Source organism: Schistocerca cancellata, chromosome 3 (genome assembly GCF_023864275.1).
Source record: "Schistocerca cancellata isolate TAMUIC-IGC-003103 chromosome 3, iqSchCanc2.1, whole genome shotgun sequence".
Lineage (NCBI taxonomy): Eukaryota > Metazoa > Arthropoda > Insecta > Orthoptera > Acrididae > Schistocerca > Schistocerca cancellata.
This window is the reverse complement of record NC_064628.1, coordinates 446,464,558-446,478,423: the sequence shown is the minus strand read 5'-3', so window position 1 is coordinate 446,478,423 and position 13,866 is coordinate 446,464,558. Positions and strand designations below refer to the sequence as shown.

At 41.2% G+C, this 13,866-nt stretch overlaps 1 protein-coding gene across 1 annotated transcript in view; it reads right to left on the bottom strand.

Moving 5' to 3' along the window:
- Positions 1–13,866, bottom strand: part of LOC126175203 (PAN2-PAN3 deadenylation complex catalytic subunit PAN2) — a 319,055-nt gene that overhangs the window by 101,040 nt on the left and 204,149 nt on the right. The window contains exon 14 of the mRNA XM_049921812.1: positions 6,781–6,940. Coding sequence (XP_049777769.1) covers positions 6,781–6,940 — 160 coding nt within the window. The remainder of the gene's footprint in view (positions 1–6,780; positions 6,941–13,866) is intronic.

Here is a 13,866-nt window from a genome sequence, read left to right as displayed (position 1 = left end):
AAAATCCATAAATCTAACCCACCTATATCTCCCGCGGTAGCTGATAACTGTGCTCCCAAGGAAATAACCTCAATTTGTGCTGATCAACACCTCCAATCCATTGCAGCCCACTTTTCTACATAAAGGATACAAATCACTTCATTCATCATCTACCAATCATACCATATCGTTAGCACCTGGAGTTTTGCTTATAACTGTTGATGCCCACTCTATATAGGAAAAAAACCTCCACGGTTGTGGCCCTGTCAACATTGAACACTACCTGTCTCCAATGTCCTTCCGACCAAACCCATAAGTGCAACCTTCGACAGTAAAGTTCAGTGAATGAAGTCAGTACAGTCAATTGGGCAACACTGGCGACTCTCAACGCTGCACCTGCATAGTGGTTGGTGTTGACAACCTACCCCCACCGTAGTTCAGTTGACTATTGTGTGTGTTCCATGATAGACCTGTTGGATGAAGTGCTTGTTTAGTGTGTTGGTTCTCAACTGAGAACAGGACAATGAATGAGCAAAGGATAAATTTAAACTTTTGTTTTAAGCTTGGCAAGACACCGAAAGAAACACATGCAATGCTGGTACATGTTTATGGGGATCAAGCACTGTCCATGAAGTGTATGTACGGGTGGTTCGCCCATTTTTGAGGAGGCCGGGAAAGTTTTTCTGACAATCCCCATAGCGGACGACCAGCAACTGTCATCAGTGATGAAAACATTGAGAAAGTGAGGACATTAATCAAAAACGACCTTCGATTAACTGTGCGCTTGATAGCGAATGAACTGCAGATGAACTGTGAATCTGTGCGGCAAATTCTTACCCAGGAGTTAGGGAAGAGGAAAATGTGTTGCTGTCTTCTGCCACATCACCTGACTGACGATCAGAAGCATGCATGTTTATAGGCTTCACAGGATTTTGTCAAAATGGTGGATGTGACACCCAATTTCTTGAACCATATTGTCACTGAGGATGAAACCTGGTGTCTCTGGTACAATCCTGAAACAAAACAGCAAAGCATGGAATGGTGTTCTCTGACATCACCTCATCGGAAAAAGGTCAGAGCCAAAAAATCACATATCAAAACAATGCTCATCACAGTTTTCGATAGTCGTCAAGGCATTATCCACAAGGAATTTCTACCTGATGGAATGACACTGAACACTGGACGGTACATTGGAATTTTGACCCTTTTCATGCAACATCTACACCCCAGTACGCACAACAAGGCTCATGGTTTTCTGTTCACGACAATGCTTGCCCACACACAGCCAATATTGTCAAACAGTTCCTGGCAAAAAAGGGTGTGGTGCAACTTTAACATCCACCATTCTTGCTGGATCTCAATCCTCCAGACTTCTTCCTGTTCCCTCGACTCAAACTTGCTTTGAAAGGAAAGACATTTGATGATATTCCTGACATCCAACAAAATGTGACATGGCTTTTGAACACCATCCCGAAAGAAAACTTCGTGTAAAGTTTCCAGGACATGTATCACAGAGCTCTGCAGTACATTGTTATGGAAGATGACTATTTCGAAGGACAGTACGGTAACTGTAGTTCATAGTTCATCTACGTTTAGAGGTTGCATATCCATTACACACCTTACAAACCCATTTATTTAACTACTCATACTTCAAGGACCCCCCATGAACCATGGACCTTGCCGCTGGTGGGGAGGCTTGCGTGCCTCAGCGATACAGATGGCCGTACCGTAGGTGCAACCACAACGGAGGGGTATCTGTTGAGAGGCCAGACAAACATGTGGTTCCTGAAGAGGGGCAGCAGCCTTTTCAGTAGTTGCAGGGGCAACAGTCTGGATGATTGACTGATCTGGCCTTGTAACATTAACCAAAACGGCCTTGCTCTGCTGGTACTGCGAACGGCTGAAAGCAAGGGGAAACTACAGCCGTAATTTTTCCCGAGGACATGCAGCTCTACTGTATGATTAAATGATGATGGCGTCCTCTTGGGTAAAATATTCCGGAGGTAAAATAGTCCCCCATTCGGATCTCCGGGCGGGGACTACTCAGGAGGACGTCGTTATCAGGAGAAAGAAAACTGGCGTTCTACGGATCGGAGCGTGGAATGTCAGATCCCTTAATCGGGCAGGTAGGTTAGAAAATTTAAAAAGGGAAATGGATAGGTTAAAGTTAGATATAGTGGGAATTAGTGAAGTTCGGTGGCAGGAGGAACAAGACTTTTGGTCGGGTGATTACAGGGTTATAAATACAAAATCAAATAGGGGTAATGCAGGAGTAGGTTTAATAATGAATAAAAAAATAGGAGTGCGGGTTAGCTACTACAAACAGCATAGTGAACGCATTATTGTGGCCAAGATAGACACAAAGCCCATGCCTACTACAGTAGTACAAGTTTATATGCCAACTACCTCTGCAGATGATGAAGAAATAGATGAAATGTATGACGAGATAAAAGAAATTATTGAGGTAGTGAAAGGAGACGAAAATTTAATAGTCATGGGTGACTGGAATTCGTCAGTAGGAAAAGGGAGAGAAGGAAACATAGTAGGTGAATATGGATTGGGGGGGAAGGAATGAAAGAGGAAGCCGCCTTGTAGAATTTTGCATAGAGCATAACTTAATCATAGCCAACACTTGGTTCAAGAATCATAAAAGAAGGTTGTATACCTGGAAGAATCCTGGAGATACTAGTAGGTATCAGATAGATTATATAATGGTAAGACAGAGATTTAGGAACCAGGTTTTAAATTGTAAGACATTTCCTGGGGCAGATGTGGATTCTGACCACAATCTATTGGTTATGAACTGCAGATTGAAACTGAAGAAACTGCAAAAAGGTGGGAATTTAAGGAGATGGGACCTGGATAAACTGAAAGAACCAGACGTTGTACAGAGTTTCAGGGAGAGCATAAGGGAACAATTGACAGGAATGGGGGAAAGAAATACAGTAGAAGAAGAATGGGTAGCTCTGAGGGATGAAGTAGTGAAGGCAGCAGAGGATCAAGTAGGTAAAAAGACGAGGGCTAATAGAAATCCTTGGGTAACAGAAGAAATATTGAATTTAATTGATGAAAGGAGAAAATACAAAAATGCAGTAAATGAAGCAGGCAAAAAGGAATACAGACGTCTCAAAAATGATATCGACAGGAAGTGCAAAATGGCTAAGCAGGGATGGCTAGAGGACAAATGTAAGGATGTAGAGGCTTGTCTAACTAGGGGTAAGATAGATACTGCCTACAGGAAAATTAAAGAGACCTTTGGAGAGAAGAGAACCACTTGTATGAATATCAAGAGCTCAGATGGCAACCCAGTTCTAAGCAAAGAAGGGAAGGCAGAAAGGTGGAAGGAGTATATAGAGGGTTTATACAAGGGCGATGTACTTGAGGACAATATTATGGAAATGGAAGAGGATGTAGATGAAGACGAAATGGGAGATAAGATACTGCGTGAAGAGTTTGACAGAGCACTGAAAGACCTGAGTCGAAACAAGGCCCCGGGAGTAGACAACATTCCATTTGAACTACTGATGGCCTCGGGAGAGCCAGTCATGACGAAACTCTACCATCTGGTGAGCACGATGTATGAGACAGGCGAAATACCCTCAGACTTCAAGAAGAATATAATAATTCCAATCCCAAAGAAAGCAGGTGTTGACAGATGTGAAAATTACCGAACTATCAGTTTAATAAGTCACAGCTGCAAAATACTAACGCGAATTCTTTACAGATGAATGGAAAAACTGGTAGAAGCCGACCTCGGGGAAGATCAGTTTGGATTCCGTAGAAATGTTGGAACACATGAGGCAATACTGACCTTACGACTAATCTTAGAAGAAAGATTAAGAAAAGGCAAACCTACGTTTCTAGCATTTGTAGACTTAGAGAAAGCTTTTGACAATGTTAACTGGAATACTCTCTTTCAAATTCTGAAGGTGGCAGGGGTAAAATACAGGGAACGAAAGGCTATTTACAGTTTGTACAGAAACCAGATGGCAGTTATAAGAGTCGAGGGGCATGAAAGGGAAGCAGTGGTTAGGAAAGGAGTAAGACAGGGTTGTAGCCTCTCCCCGATGTTATTCAATCTGTATATTGAGCAAGCAGTAAAGAAAACAAAAGAAAAATTCGGAGTAGGTATTAAAATTCATGGAGAAGAAGTAAAAACTTTGAGGTTTGCCGATGACATTGTAATTCTGTCAGAGACAGCAAAGGACTTGGAAGAGCAGTTGAACGGAATGGACAGTGTCTTGAAAGGAGGATATAAGATGAACATCAACAAAAGCAAAACGAGGATAATGGAATGTAGTCAAATTAAGTCGGGTGATGCTGAGGGAATTAGATTAGGAAATGAGACACTTAAAGTAGTAAAGGAGTTTTGCTATTTAGGGAGTAAAATAACCGATGATGGTCGAAGTAGAGAGGATATAAAATGTAGACTGGCAATGGCAAGGAAAGCGTTTCTCAAGAAGAGGAATTTGTTAACATCGAGTATAGATTTAAGTGTCAGGAAGTCGTTTCTGAAAGTATTTGTATGGAGTGTAGCCATGTATGGAAGTGAAACATGGACGATAACTAGTTTGGACAAGAAGAGAATAGAAGCTTTCGAAATGTGGTGCTACAGAAGAATGCTGAAGATAAGGTGGGTAGATCACGTAACTAATGAGGAGGTATTGAATAGGATTGGGGAGAAGAGAAGTTTGTGGCACAACTTGACTAGAAGAAGGGATCGGTTGGTAGGACATGTTTTGAGGCATCAAGGGATCACAAATTTAGCATTGGAGGGCAGTGTGGAGGGTAAAAATTGTAGAGGGAGACCAAGAGATGAATACACTAAGCAGATTCAGAAGGATGTAGGTTGCAGTAGATACTGGGAGATGAAGAAGCTTGCACAGGATAGAGTAGCATGGAGAGCTGCATCAAACCAGTCTCAGGACTGAAGACCACAACAACAACAACTTCAAGGAAAGCTTTACAAAGCAATCTGCAGCATAGCCATCAGAATCCTCATATGACAACTGGTTTACAGCTATCTAGCAGAGATATTCCTAGTCACCTCTAGTTTAGTTAAGGTCCAATAGTTAACATCCAATAATGATAGGTTCATGATCTGGATGTAAGGCCAAAATAATCTATCTTCATTCCTCCACAGCCTCAATACATTTCCTCTTACCTGTTTCAACTAATACTACTAAGCCCACAATGCTACCTTCATGATGCTCCATCTCTCTTGAGGTGCTATGAAAACTTTTGTCTTTAAAAAGTACACTAACCATAAATAGTACCTCCTCTTTGATAGCTGTCATGCTTTCCACCCTACAATCTTGAGACCTGCAGATGGTGCATCTGCTGTAACAAGCAATATCCTGACCAGTATGCTGACAGTTTTACTAAAGACTCCACATACAGAAATTACCCTCGAGAACATAGTCCGCAATCAGATCTTGTGTATCATATTCATACATGCCCCCTATTATCAATCCAGCTTCTAGAGCCAGCTCATCATCCACAGAACATTTTAACTATTACCTTTGCCGTGGCTTCAAATACCTTTCACTGTGCACTTATGTGTGCCACATTCTTCCTATGTCTCCCAAAATGGTATTCTGCAACCCATGCATTCAACAAAATATTCTAGTACATTAATATGCCACACCTAATTAAAGCCCGTTACCACAGGAGTCATACCCCTGAGGGAGACCCTAATCTAAGACTTGTTTTTTGCACCAAGCAAGCACATCTTACTGCAGACCTTTCCACAGGCGTCTTCTACCCTCCCAGAGGTAGGTCCATATGCAAAAGCAGTCATGTTAACCAGCTATTTAACTTTTGCTTAGCATTTTATATGTGTATGACTACCAACTAGCTGTCCACCTAAATGACTGATCACTGACAAAATTGTTGCCAAGACCAAAGTTGATCACCCAATAGTAGAACATGTTGATGAACCCATAACATACTGAACCCATAACATACTGAACTTCAGTGGATTCTTTACAGTTCATAATATCTCAATCTCCCCCTCCCCCAACCCACCCTCCCCTGAATTACAAAGGGAAATGTTCTTACAATACATTCTTTAAACCCACAATTCTCCTGTCATCAATCTTTGCTTGCGCCTGACTGCCACTCGCCTCCAGTCCTGTCCCCATGCCTGCCATTCAGCTCATTAATCTACACTCACACTTCTCTCTACACAGCATCTCTCAGCTTTCTCACTCTGTAAAGGAGTATAGGCAGCAATACATGACAGATCTGATGACATAGTGCAATGCTGGTGCTGGTGTAAGTGTTTTGGAGCACATCATGCAGTACTCTGCAGCAGATGATCCTTATGTGTACCCACCTTTACCCAACAACACCATCAGCTGCTACTGCAATAGTGTGCTATCGGGGAAATTCATCTGCACTTCCAGAGGACCTTTTGCAGTAACTGAAGGCACCATGACAGCTGTGGACTACATGAACACTGTGGTCCACCTGCTTCCCTTCATGCTTGATGTATTACCCAACTTAGTTATGAGATGGCCACTGGATCATCAGAGGTTTACAAACAAATGCACACTGCAAAAGGTCAGTTTCTAGAAATTCAAGTTTCAAAATCTAAGTATCAGGATTCAGCCTCAAGTGTGTGCAATGGTCAACATAAGGTTTCTACTCTCCTTAATGCCTGTACTAGACACAGGTGTTGTTATTCACATTCATACTTCATAATTCTGTAAGCAGAAATGCGCCTATGTAATAGTCTATAGTATGCTTTGCATTTAAAAACTAGTTACTTTCACAAAGGAAAAAATACAAAATATTTACTTGTTGAGTGAGAAAATCGACATGAAGGTCTTGTGCATCCAGTACCGTAACGGCACATGCGCAACTTCCGTGCAGCCTCGCCATCCTTTGTCTCACCAGAGCTACAAGATGTCCGTTGTCCAGTTGCCAGCTCAATCTGTTGCTGCCAGAACTGCTTATTCTGAAACAAGAAAGGTACAAAATATTTGGCTAGTAGTTCATGTATATGTAATAAATGGCAAAAAATATCTGCTCCCCCATCGAATACGTCAACATCTATACCAACAACCTATCCCAGGTAACTATCCCACAGATCATACTCACAAATAAAATTCCTGGGCAATATCCTCCTTTCGGCCTCTGACTAATAGAGCTCCCGGTTCCAAAATACTCAGAAGCGATCCCCGTGGGCCATGTCCTGAGTACCACCCAGGTCTCAGATACCTCAGTACACCATTGTGCCAAGGCAATGACTTTGATACATCAAGCCTTGAAATAAAACCCTGGCATTCAACAGTGCCCACCATCACTTCTCACCATCCTCCTAGCCTCTGCAGCATCCTTGTCAAACCACACGAAATTTCCACTCTGTCATTCCTATTCTTTAAGTTTCCCACCCTTGCAAGTGTTCCTTGGGAAAAATATGTGACATGCACCCATACACTATCACCTACTCCATCTCCACCAATGGTAAATTTTGCAGTGTCACACACAGCAACATCTGAAACCACACATATTGGTTACCAACAAACATGTCCATTGCACAGCATTTTACATAATAATGAACATCACTATACTGGCTGAATGCGTGGATGGACACAGAAGAACTGCTTGCATCTGCGGCTTCCATTACATAGTTGCTGACCATTCCATGTTTCAAGGAAGCTCTGAGCCTGCTTCACCACAAGGGCAATTTAGATACTCTCACCTGCTTCTAGTTTCTCTAAAATTCAGAGATGGAAACTTGTTCACCAACATGTCTTTGTATCTCAACACCCTTCTGGACTTTAATTCAGTTAATATACAATCTACCTCCTTTTTCATTATTAATATTTCTTCTCGGAATACTTTCTGTTTATTATTTATTATTTAATAATTTTATTTATTGTTTTTTACTTTTTCAACTTACACTGAGGTGACAAAAATCATGAGATACCTTCTAACATCCAGTCAGATCTCCTTTTGTGTCACGGTGCAGCAACTGGATGTGGTATGTACTCAGCACGTTGTTGGAAGTCTCCTGCTGAAATACTTAGCCATGCTGCATCTATAGCCATCCATAACAGTGAAAGTGTTACCAGTGCTGGATTTTGTGCACAATTGACCTCTCAATCATATCCCATAAATTTTTGATGGGTGGCAAACTCATTCACTCAAATTGTCCACAATGTTCTTTAAACCAATTGCGAACAATTGTGGACCAGTGACATGGTACACTGTCATCCATAAAAATTCCATTGTCATTTGGGAACATGATGTCCATGAATAACTGCAAATGGTCCAGAGGACCCAGTAAATTACATGTACAAACAATACACAACATTATGGAGCCATCACCAGCTTGCACAGTGCCTCTTTGACAACCTGGATCCATGACTTTGTGGGTTTTGAGGCACACACAAACCCTAGCATCAGCTTTTACAAACCGAAACCGTGACTCATCTGACCACACCATGGTTTTACAGTCCTATAGGGTACAACCAATATAGTCATGAGCCCAGGAGATGCACTGCAGGCAATGTTGTGCTGTTAGCAGAGGCACTCATGTCGGTCATCTGCTGCCAAAGCCCATTAACACCCAATTTTGCGGCACTGTCATAACAGACATATTAATCATGCACCCCACACTGATTTTCGTGGTTATGTTATGCAGTGTTGCTTATCCATCAGCACTGACATCTCTACAAAAGTACTGCTGCTCTCAGTTGTTAAGTTTAAGGCCAATGGCCATTGCGTTGTCTGTGGTGAGAGGTAATGCCTGAAATTTGGTATTCTCAGCACACTCTTGATATTGTGGATCTCAGAATATTAAATTCCCTAACGATGGGTGGCAAAATCATTCACTCAAATTGTCCGCAATGTTCTTTAAACCAATTGCGAACAATTGTGGCCCAGTGACATGGTACACTGTCATCCATAAAAATTCCATTGTCATTTGGGAACATGATGTCCATGAATAACTGCAAATGGGGAGAACAGGAGCTTGTGGCACAACTTGACGAGAAGAAGGGATCGGTTGGTAGGACATCGAGGGATCACCAATTTAGTATTGGAGGGCAGTGTGGAGGATAAAAATCGTAGAGAGAGACCAAGAGATGAATACACTAAGCAAATTTAGAAGGCTGTAGGTTGCAGTAGGTACTGGGAGATGAAGAATCTTGCACAGGATAGAGTAGCATGGAGAGCTGCATCAAACCAGTCTCAGGACTGAAGACGACGACGACGGCGACGACGACGACGACAACAACAACAACGACGATTTCCAAAATAGAATATCCCATGCATCTAGCTCCAACTACCACTCTGCATTCAAAGTCTGTTAATTCCTGTCACGCACCCATAATCACATTTGAAACCTTTTCAAATGAATCACTGGAGTATAAATGACAGCTCTGATAATGCACTGCGCTTTTATACCTTGTGCTTGTGATACTATTGCCATCTGTGTATGTGCATATTGCTATCTCACTACTTTTGTCACCTCAGTGAGATTCAGGCATCATCATCCAAAGCTAATATAGTGCTTACCAACTTAGAATTTTTTGACCAGGTAAAACAACACTAATTTTTAAGTTAACACTGATTCCCGAGGAGGCTATAAACGACAAAAGTCAGGGTAGCAAGTGGCTCTGAGCTGGTTTATTTGGTTAGTAGTTGGTGATTGTATTTCCATTGTCACATTTTTCTGAGTTTGCAGTTTTCAGCATTGTGGCCTTATAAAGTTTTGTTTTAAGCTTGGGAAAACCACTGTAGAAATGCACCAAATGTGGAGGCCCGCTTTTGGAGACAATGCTTTAAGTCAGACACTGACTCATGACTGGTACATATGTTTCAAAAATGGGCAAAAGCTGGCTAATGATGACGATGATGATTATGCTTGACTGTCAACGGGCATCACAGCACAAAAATTAAGACAGTGAGCATTTTGATACTGTAAGATTGTTAATGCATATTGCCAGACTTGTACAATACCCATGGTACATGTGACCAAATTTTGTCATTAGAATTGAATATAAGAAGGATTGTGGTAAAGTCAGGGCTACAACTGCTTCAATTGGAAAAGCATCACATGGAAATCTGCTAGGAACTGAAACAACTGCTTCAAGACAATCCAAACTTATTTTCAAGGACTGTCATTGGTGACAAAAGTTGGGTGTATGGTTACAATCCTGATACTAAACAGCAGCCACTACACTGGAAGATTCCTTGTTCACCTAGAGGGAACAATTTTTTTTCTTTTTAATTCAGGACTGTTCATAAAGAATCAGCCTTCCTGGTCATATGACCAATAAAAATGTTCTAAGATTTGTGAGGACTGTCATGAGAAGAAAGTGTCAACAGAAATGACGTATGAATGACTGAGTACTTCACGACAAAGCACAGTCACATATAGCCTATATTATTTATGAATTTTTGAGTAACAAGATGATATTTAATTTACTGCAGACCCATAGTTATCCAAAAGTTTTTAAATGATAAATTTTTCGCTATTTGACTAATTATGTTTATTATAGCCACTATTGCAATTTCAGCTTTAGATCCATTTTCAAGTGCAATACATCAATCCTCAGCAGATGTCATACATGTCAAACAGAAATCCGCAAGTACGATGTTATCATCAAACACACTACATTTCGCATTTTTTCATTGTGTTGTGTACTAATGTCAACTAACCGAAGTGCTGTAGTAAGAACGAGCAAGCCTATGCAGAATAACATAGACTTAATAATAATACTTGGTGGTATGGCCTCACAACTTCATAACTTCAAGGAATGGATGCTGTCATAAAAAGACCTTTCAAAGCTCATCTGCAACAGCTTTACAGTGAATGGCTTATCCACAGCGACCATGAATATGTTCTATGCTCTCATTCCTTGGGAGAGGAAGGGAGAGGGGGAGGTGGAGGTGGAGGGGACAGTAAAAGAAACCCTCAATAAACATGCTGGCACAGTTTAAACTCACTACCTGGAGTAGAATATAAAGTGAATTAATAACAAAAGTATCAAAGAGGTGGTTCAGAAGAGGACATATGATAACGGGGCTGCCACAAATTTCCCCCAAGTGAAATTCCCCGATATTTCGCTGATTTAGCGACAAGTTTGAGCATTTTTCTCTGACAAATTTTGAGATCTCAAGGATAAGTTAAGACATAATTTGACAATCTGTGTTTGTAGCTATAGTACAAGAAACAATAGTGTAAACAAGGAAATATCTAAAAAAGGAAACTTGTAATCAGACTGGCATTTCCTAATGTGAGCAAAAATTTTAAGTATTAACAACATCTTTTCTAATGAACTGTTTTCAGATGGAGAAAGCAAACCAAATGATATATGTGTTTGATTAAGAACACTGATGTTATTTTATTGCAATAAAACAAAACACATTTGGTGACAAAAATATGCAGTTCCTTGGAGTCGCAAGACAGATTTAAAATAACTTCACAGAATTCAGAAATAACCTCAGAAAAAAGTAGGCCTCTTGAAAGAAGTGTATAAGCTGGGGAAGATTCATGTAAACTAACACTGTAGGTGACCACCAATAAAATATTGGTTATACGATGTTCATTATTGTTGGTTATTACCCACTGTGTTGTATCTATTATTTTACAGGTGTTCTGTGATTTTTCTTTGAAGAAATACACGAGTACATAACATACAAACCACTAGCGACTGACATGATTTTCTTATTATTATTATACATACTTTCTAACATATAAACTACTTCTGAAGTGCCAAAATGTACTAGAACAAACAAAATGTCTTAAAACGTCATGCCACACTATACAACGTACTTGCGGTGAGACAGTCGCAATTCCTGAAATCCATCAGTCATGGCCTCTGGCCTGCTGAGGAGCACTACAGTCCTGGGTCTATGGACAAATCATGAAAATCTGCTGCATTATGTCACACACAAACAGACCCAGTCTGTGGGAAGATTGGTGAGACTAGATCCAATGGGCAGGGCCTGCACATCAGTGGGAACCAAATGGCTTCAAATCAGCAGGCCCGATCCATTACAGCTAGTCACAGAAGTGGCCTGTGGTTTTGTCCGTTGTGGAAATCCACTCATGTGGCTAACTATTCACGAGCCACAGACAGCAGGTTGATGAACTGAGACCACAGTGATCAATCCATGCAATAGATAACGTGTTCAAATACTCTGAGAATCAATAATAATGAGGACAGGTAGCAACTCACAATAAAGATGATTGCTGAGCCACAGACCCACACGTAGAAAAGACAATCACACTCTCAAGGTACGTTTACACTGGGATACACGTATCGCGACAATTTGACATGTCGCGATACATCACCTCATACAAAAATTCACGGAACTTGTATGTGGACCCTCGAGCTCATACATGTCGCATATACATTTTGTATATCGCTTTATGGCCATATACGCGACATGTATGAGCGACATTTGAACTTGCGCATGCGCAGTACTATCATTTCCTGTCATCTTGTCGCCTGCCGCTTATTTTGACGATTAGCGCACGCGTAGTACCAGGCTCTTTGGCGGCTGTTTGAGTTTTGGAGGTGCCGACTATCATTTCGACGTTAATGTATCTGCATAGAACATCAAAAAGTGCCATATGCAACATTATTCTTCATGTTTGCGGGCCATTGTGCAAGTTTTATTCCGAGAAGTGAAGATAAAAGTTTTATATATATCAGAGTATGTAATACATTCTATAATTTTTTCATGCATCTGGCATGTATATCAATTTTTTGCTATTATTCCGGTGGCCTCGCGTGATAATGTTGACAACGGATGCCGACAATCGTGTGCGAGATGTTGGCATTAGCAATCGCGCGACAATGCAAATGTTTTGCAATGAAATCTTCGTTTCAAGAGGAATCCTCAGTGGCCAAAAAAACGGAGTGTTACTGCCAACTGATCCTCTGGTGGAATCGCTTCCCGAAAGTTTGTGTTGGTTTTGGACACAAGAGGAGCCACAAGTGATAACAAACCGCGGAAATCCTCCATACTCATCCTAACATAATTTCTAAAATATGCGCCATCCTTTAGCGTTAATTCGCGAGAAACTCTCTCTGCCACCATCTACGCTTCTTCCGCCTTTTCTTCCTATCATCTTCCAAAAGAGCAAGTGTACCAGCACATAAAAATGTGAAATCTTCCAAATCGTCGTCGAAAGCTATCGCACAGTGATACATATCAACCAGTGTAAACGCACGCTCATACATGTATGAGGATGATACTTGTCAACTCATACAAGTCGCGATACATGTCGCAAAGTCGCATATACATGTATCTCATACATGTGCCGATACAAATGGCAGTGTAAACGCACCTTCACAACAACATTTTCAGCCATAGCTTTTATCAGAAAACAAGAGCACACACACATTCGCACAATCACCCAGACACAACTTATGCACACATGACCACTGTCTCCAGCCACTGTGTCTACAATATCTGAAAATCAGATCCAAACACATCACTCCTCACACCATTGGCAGCTGCTGGGCTAGTGACAAGAAGTGGTGGCAGCACTGACTGCAAGCTGAGGGAAGTGGTACGATGGGGAGAAGCAGTATGAATGAGGGAATGGAGAAGCAGTGCATGTACTCAGCTGCACTCAGCCAGATACGATGCATGACACCTCAATAAACAAACCATTTCATCTACTGAGACAAAAATGAGATTTTTCCAATGTTTTTTTGAAATTCCCTTGATATTTCCCTGATGTGTTTGAAATTCCCTGACTTTCAGAGCCTGTGGAAATGCAGGATAAGAATGTCTGGAAGGAAGGAAAGGTAGTAGGCTTCACTGTAAGATGATACCAGTGACAGTGATGAATAAAAACAGTAGTGGTGCCACAGACTAACCATCTTCCTTTGTCTTACTGACCCAAGTTTCTAG